Raw genomic sequence first — 7,958 nt, 5'->3', positions numbered from 1 at the left:
GAGCAGTATTTACAAAGCGGCCAACAAACCTTTTCAAAACAATATTGTAAGCGTGTACCATAACTTTAAGGTTGCCTTCTCAAAAGAGATTTCAATAAACATTAAAAAACCTGTAATGAAATTTAGCCATTCAGTTTGCTTTCATGTTTACCTTTTGGTTTAGCCATATCTCTGAATACAAAGGAATTTATATCCAACATTCTGGCAATTCAGTCCCACATTAAATACAGATATACAGATCTCACAATACAGGATTTGTAACTCCAGATAGAATAGAAAAGCACGAATTTGAATCTTTGCTGATTGTTATAACTGTTGGACCACTGTGCTCCGATACTTTACATCAGAATAGACTTCTTATTGTTGATTCTCCATCTCGAACAATGACATCACCAAGGATAACTACAGCACCCGCACATACCTGCTAAGAAACCGTAGATATATATTCTGACTTAAAATGTTCTTTTTCAAGGTTCATAGGCAGTCCACTTAGGAAAACCCCACATAGTCTCAAAAGGAACCCTTACTCAAAGACACTATGTGGGTTTGACTGTAGGCTAGATCCAACAAGGTTTTCCCAGCAAGGGAATATTCTGGCAACGTACGGCTTCCGCATGGTATACTATCGGTGGTATACTACCGCATGGTATCGGTTACAATCAAAAATTCTGCTTCTTACAATTGCTGCCCAAAGGAAGAGGGTTCAAAGAAAATCTCATCCACAAACATTTACACGTACACTGACAATAAATTTATTTTCCCTTGCTCTCTTTTTCTCTCTTTCACATTTACAAATACATTCTCACTGGCAGGCACAAATGAACAACAGAGGCTCATTTGAACTAACTGCACAGCTGGCTGAGTTCTGGCTCTGTGGAGTTGGGGAGCTTGGTGTTAAAACTCTGGAGTGCTTCCCGTATTCGCACCACCTCGCTGGACGAAAGCTTGAGCCTGTGCCTCAGCAGGCAGGAGAAGAGGTCCAGCTGCTGGGCTCCCGGCGGAGAGAGCCGGTTGATGCGGTCCCTCATCTCCAGAAGCATTAGGAAGGCCGCATCCTGGGATCCTTGCGTGTACGGGTAGTCCAACTGCAGGATCAGGTCCTTGATCCCCTCTGGATCAAAGTGCATGCTGTAGCCAAAGACCTTCAGACTGTTGATTTTCATGTAGCCCAGGTTGGCCGAGTGGTCATCCAGGTCCAGCGGCTCGTAAAAAAGCGTCTCATTGACGGCAGGATCGTCAGTGATGATGCGACTGCGCAGGTAAATGTGCACTGTTTCGAAGAAGGACTTCCACTTGCTGCCAAGAGCGAGGGTCCAGTTATAGCACTGGAGTGAGGCATCCAATTTAGTTCTTTCCCAGTCTGGGAAGTCCTGCTGGTTGACGGGCATAAACCAGCTCTCGGAGTGGCTGCCCCCGAAGGGGTTGACATAGATAGCAGGCACGGGTTCCAGCGTGCTGTTCTTGGTGGAACAGATCTGGAAAGAGATCCCCATCAGCATGTGGATGAGGTTGGACTTGTTCTTGTTGCTCTTGAGGGTGAGCAGCATGCGCTTCCTCCACGCCGGGTTGAACCAGCTGCCCAGGCGCACGTCGTTGCTTATGTAGATGGCATGGACCTCCATGCGGCTATCGAGCCTTTGGAGAAGGTAACGCATCTCTGCGTCTGGCATGTCAAAGTCAAAGTTGATGTAGTGGTCTAAAGAGTTGGCGATGTTGGGGCGGCAGAAGCCCATATGGAGGATGCTGCCTGGGAGGCATGTGCCACAGCGGGTGATGTTGTCCGGGGCGCAGGACAAGCAGAGGGTCCCCTCACCCACCCTACATGGCACGGAGCCCTGGCAGACAGCGCGTTGCTCTGCGGCACAGATGCAGCCCTGCAGTTCCTCAGAGAAGGTGCCGTGCACACCATGCTCGCTGCAATACAACAGAGACTGGGCTTTGTTGAGCCAAAAACCCAGAGTTCTGCAAGAGAGAAGGTAATAATTACCGACAAGATTAGTTCCTGAAAAAATTACAGGCTAGGATTTACTAAATGAAGATAAAATCGAAAGATTTCTGGGCTTCGTCGCCATGAAAAATTGTTCAGCTAACATGCTAAAATTGTTCAGTCAGAACTTGACATCAGCCTTATTTTCTTTGTGGTAAATGAGGCATTCATTTCCTCTTGCTGATTGATACGATTATTAATCGAGTGCTGATGGCCTGTTCTTTGACAAATGCAAATTGTTCTTAACTAGTAGAGGAAGTGAGTCTTAAAAGCCTTTGGGGATGTGTGTGAGGAGATGGCACATTCTTTTCATTCTCTTTTATCCAATTTAGTGAGAGACAATTCGCTTAAATAAATGCTCTCCATTATTAAGTGCAACTCACTTCACAACTGTTGACGCATACTTAATGGCATGCATAGAGAAACAAAATTTCTCACATCACATGTCCTTTCTGTTGGCTGCCTCCCTGTGGGATTTCATTTCATCTGGCCTTCCTTTTGTCCTGGACTCTCGAGTTCATTAATGATCTTATAAATCCACTAATGTAACATGTTCTTCTTTTTCATGAGAGCAATTGATGTCAAGATGCAATTCAGGTGGTAAATAAACCACTGAGCAGTGCTCATATATTCATGTTGACTCAGAGAACTGCATCTTGGTTCAGCTTGGTTCAATAATTAAGTGGTTGAATATTCTATTTTGATGAGAAATCTCTCTGAAATCAGTTGTATGTTAAAATATATATATATTTTTTTACCATTCAAATAAACTGAAAATATCATAAAACAAATAGAACTGCATTTCTGAAATTACTAATTGTGGCCATCTCAGACTTGGCCAGACATAGCGATGAAGTTCTTAAACTTTTTTGGGGAACATCAAACTTACATAGCTCCACTGTTTGTCATGAAATTAACCCTCGACTTCATGCTTAACTAACCTACCGAATGCAAAGGGGATCAAAATGTGCACAGGTGATCAAAATGACCTGGTTTTAGTTTTTTTTTTTTTAAGAAAAGACATCCTGATTTGATCTTTTTCAGAGTAATGACATCATTTTCATGAAACAGACTTTTGACTAGTATTGTATTTATTAAGTGATGAAATCACTTTTTTGATAAAAAGAATAGAATTAGAATAGAATAGAATAAAGATTGGCTTTTGTCTTTTTAAAAGTTTTTTTTTTCTGAACGTACGACCAACAAATATGTACATGACATTACAGAGACTCACATTCAAGATTTATAAGAAACACATGTAATATCAAGCCATTTTTTAAATTGAAAAACACCTCCAAAAATCGCATTCTAGGGTAATAAAACTTTTGTTTATGAAACTAATGAAGCAACAAAAATGATTCCACTCTCGGTTTGGGTTAATTCTAGTGTGTTTTTCCTTGTGCAGTGTTACATGTACAAGCAGACGCAGGTGGAAGCCGTCTAAATGGAGTGAAAGTCTTCAAGCTGAAGAATGCTAACTACAACCTGTCCCTCGCATGGAGCTCTTGATTATAGTGTGCGCACGGCTGACCACTCTTCAGAAATGTTCACTCTATGCAGGCACCACGAGGCACAACGTTCACTCACTTTAATATCATCCAGCCTTATTTCTCATCTCTTTGTTTTTCCCAAAAATTCAAATATCCAGCAACTTTTTCTTTCCATAATCAAAAATGATTGTCCTGTGAACCACACAATAGTGCAGCTTCAATGCCTCTAAGCCCTAGTCTAAATAAACCACACAATGTTGTATATACTGAGAGTGAAACAGCCAACTGTCTTATAGACACAGAACCACAAAGACAAATGTTTGAATGCTAAAGTAAGCTAAAAAAAACCTGTATCATTAAATAAAAAAAATAAAATAAAATAAACTGTTATCATTTGCTCACCCTCATGTTGTTCCAAACTTGTTGTTTCTTTCTTCTATGGACCATGGAAGACGTTATTTTGAGGAATGTTATGAAGAAATGTTTTTGTCCATAAAAAATGAAAGTCAATGGGGTCAAAAAACAACACTGTACTTTCATTGTTTTGACATTTTTTTTTAAATATCCTATTTTATGTTCCACTGAAGAAAGAGAGAAAGTCATAGAAGGTTGAACTGACACGAGGGTGAGAAAATGATGAAAGAAGTTTCAGTTTTTGGATGAGCTATCCGTTTAATTGATGCTTTCTAAAACCCACAATGCACATGCTCCCTTACATGATTTGCAAAAACAACAACAACAAAAGATCATATGGCCTTGTACCTTTCTCTAGGCAGGCTGATCTTTGGCTGTGTAGGACAGCGCTTGCTGAGAGCGAAGAGTTTGCGCACTATCTTGATGGCTTTTCCCAGCACCACTTTAGTGCTCGCCTCCAGCAGACCATAACGTCTCTGCAGCACCAGATCTGACGTCCAGAACTTTAAGACGGCAGAGGTGTTTAAAAAATGATCTGTTGGCAATTTCTTGAGAAAGGCCTTGAACTCATCTGAAAAACAGAAGGAGAGCAAGAAATGTTATTATGGTTATTATTACTGTGAAACCTTGGAGAAGGTGAATAAACTATATCGAGCTGTTATGAGCTTCAATAAGAGGACATGAAATGGCTCATGATATGAATGCATGAGTTATCGAGCGACTCATTGTGGGTGTTGTTGGGGAAAAAACAGCAGAGACAAAAACGTTAATCACTTGACTCACAACATATCACCAAACTATATAGCAGCAACACAAAGTGAGGTTTTATTAAAACTTTTGACAATCATTGTGCACTGTTGATTGATCACTACTTGAAATAAGGACAAGCTAATCTGTCTTCAGCACAGACAGTTTAGATGAAAAACTCATAATTCTTAACAGAATTTCCCAACACCTTCCATTGCAAAATGTTGTACAAGCTGTAAACAGTGAAATATTAGCAGAATTATCGAATTCGAGTTCTCTAGAAATGCATTTGGGCCACTTAAAAAGACATTAGCATCCCTCAAAAATGGAGAGAAATGAAGACATTTGCGCAGCTCTGAGGAGACGAACCCCTATCCCCCTGACTTTTTTCATTGTAAGGCCATGCAGAAAGAGCTCCATTGGTGTCACAGGGCATTATAATGTGCAATGATCCTGCGAGCGCTGAGCCCATAGGCTCCCACACACAAGACTAAATCACAGAGATAACATTAGCATTGGCTTAAACTGTCAGATAAGCTCAGTTTAAGCTCCGTTTTTCTTCTTCTCTTCCCTGTCATTTTGTCTATGCATGTGTTCTGTCAGCAGAAGAAAAGCCTACAATGACCAGTGTCACAACATTGCATTACAATTAACAGGGTGGTCTGGCAGTGCATAATCATGTTGTTTGCTAATGTGATGTTGGTTATATAAAACTAATAATAATGATAAATGAGTGACAGTAAACCAGACGGCACCCATTGACTTTCATAGTATTTTTTTCCTACTTTGGAAGTCAATGGGTGGTGTCAACTGTCTGGTTACCAACTGTCTTCTTTATCCTTTAAAATCTTCTTTTGTGTTCAACAGAAGAAATAAACTCATACTGGTTTGGAACAACTAGAGGATGAGTAAGGACAAAATGTAAATTTTTTGGCGAACTATCCCTTTAAACTACGTAAGTTCTCTTTCACGTCTTATTACACTTAAACTGTCAAATGCACACAAGGTTATGTCTGTGAACGTAAACAGCAAGTAAAGAAATCACATGTGTTTATTATATCTGTGTATTACAGTGGAAGCAGTGTAATATTAACAGCATATATAGCAGTAGGTACTGTCAGCAGCCATATCACCCTGTCTGTCAGCAGCCATATCACCCTGTAGCCCAAGACTGGTTGCCCACTGAAGCTAAGCAGGGCTGAGCCTGGTTAGTACCTGGATGGGAGACCTTCTGAGAAAACCAGGTTGCTGCTGGAAGAGGTGTTAGTGAGGCCAGCAGGGGGTGCTCACCCTGTGGTCTGTGTGGGTCCTAACGCCCCAGTATAGTGATGGGGACACTATACTGTCAAAGAGCACCGTCCTTCAGATGAGACGTTAAACCGAGGTCCTGACTCTCTGTGGTCATTAAAAATCCCAGGATGTCTTTCGAAAGAGTAGGGGTGTAACCCCGGCATCCTGGCCAAATTTGCCCAGTGGCCTCTGTCCATCGTGGCCTCCTAATCATCCCTATATATATATATATACACACTGATTGGCTTCATCACTCTGTCTCCTCTCCACCAGTAAGCTGGTGTGTGGTGAGCGTTCTGGCGCAATATGGCTGCCGTCGCATCATCCAAGTGGATGCTGCACATTGGTGGTGGTTGAGGAGATTCCCCCTTCCATGTGAAGCGCTTTGAGTGCCTAGAAAAGCGCTATATAAATGTAATGAATTATTATATGAATCAAACAACAAAAGAAAAACAAAATCACTCACTGCTCTTGATTGAATAATTTAAGTAGCTTTTATAAGAACAATTTTTTTCTTGAATGCTTAAAAGGATGAGTTTACTTCAGAATTAAAATTTCCTGATAATTTACTCAAGTGAGCAGGATGAAACATTTCATCACATTGCTATCTTCAGTGCACCAGTTCAATTGTTTTTAATTCACTTTCGATTTGCACTTTTTGAACGATGCAAAAACGAAGCATTAGACTTCTGTAGTCTGTACTGAATCCAGTGTGCGCCAGCCACCTTGCTCGTTTTCCATAGTCCTGTGACTCTACGCACCTGAAGAAAAAAGATTTTTTGTCAATTTAGAGCGCAACAATTTCTTCTAGTTTTCCTGATAATATACTCACTCATGCGCGTCCACGACTTCATGCATTCTGTAGTCACGTTGAAAAGGTCACGCATGACGTAGGCGGAAGTACCGACCCAGTGTTTACAAAGCGAACGTGCAAAGACTAAGTCAAACGACCTTTACAAAAAAAGGTAAAACAACAATGTCGGACGATTTTGAAGTTGGAGGAGAAAATGAGATGGAGTTTTTCGCTTTGTAAACACTGGGTCTACGTCACGCGTGACCTTTCCAACGTGACTACGTAATGCGTGAAGTCGTGGATGTGCATCGCAGAGCTAGTGCAAGACGAGCATTTGTGGTTAAAAAGTAAATACACATTTTTTTAATTTATTTTTTTAAATGACTTATCGTTTCGCTAGATAAGACCCTTATTCCTCGGCTGGAATCGTGTAGAGCCCTTTGAAGCTGCATTGAAACTGCAATTTGGACCTTCAAACCCGTTGACATCACATTGCATAGAAACAAACAGCTTATTCTGAGACACTGCTTATGATTTATGGGGATTAAAATGGAGTGGGTGGAATTTTACCATTATAGGGTGGTTGTGTACACATACTGCCGACACGCATTTATGTTACACCATGTAAATGTGAATTTTGCATAATAGGTACCCTTTAAAAATTAGTTATTCATTTTAAAAATTTTATTACAGTATTTTGCTTTTTTTTGTTATTCACTGGCACATAATTTTTTAGGTATGTTCCGCCATTATCTGATAAATGATATCAATATTCTTATTAAAAACAAATGATTCAGTTTGGTCATTTAGTTATAAAGGCTTTGCGTTCCTTGACTGAATGAGCTCAATAGCATTTCATTTTACAGTTATTGTATTCAGATGATTCTTACATCTGCACAGATGCTTTATCGCTTTATGAATCTGATCTGCAGCACACTTGCTTTCATTACATGATAAAAAAGCAAGCATTTAATATGTACATGTATATTCCAAACATAAGCCTACAGGGGCTGAGATCAGGGTTGTGGTATGCTATAATGCAACCCAATAAAACCATAGCGGTTCGTTCTGTACCTGATCATAACCTACCGTCCCTTTCCCACATTACGGCATAAATTGTAGCCAAATGCAGCAGTGCTTTTATTAGATTTTCTCATTCACTCTCTCTCTTTCTCACTCTACCTTCCTTATTTTGCCTTCCACTGTTTACAGTCGAATCTCTCTCTCTCTCTCTCTC

The 7,958-nt window shown here is 40.4% G+C and overlaps 1 protein-coding gene across 1 annotated transcript in view; it reads right to left on the bottom strand.

The window, feature by feature from the left end:
- Positions 1-652: 652 nt before the first annotated feature.
- Positions 653-7,958, bottom strand: part of brinp2 (bone morphogenetic protein/retinoic acid inducible neural-specific 2) — a 146,943-nt gene continuing 139,637 nt past the window's right edge. The window contains exons 7-8 of the mRNA XM_056239485.1: positions 4,240-4,462; positions 653-1,962 (exon numbers count right to left, since the gene is read on the bottom strand). Coding sequence (XP_056095460.1) covers positions 843-1,962; positions 4,240-4,462 — 1,343 coding nt within the window. The 3' untranslated portion in view covers positions 653-842. The remainder of the gene's footprint in view (positions 1,963-4,239; positions 4,463-7,958) is intronic.

The sequence above is a fragment of the Rhinichthys klamathensis genome, unplaced genomic scaffold (assembly GCF_029890125.1).
Source record: "Rhinichthys klamathensis goyatoka isolate OS25496 unplaced genomic scaffold, OSU_Roscu_1.1 h1tg000566l_1, whole genome shotgun sequence".
In the NCBI taxonomy this organism is placed as follows: domain Eukaryota; kingdom Metazoa; phylum Chordata; class Actinopteri; order Cypriniformes; family Leuciscidae; genus Rhinichthys; species Rhinichthys klamathensis.
This window is presented reverse-complemented; position numbering and strand designations above follow the sequence as displayed.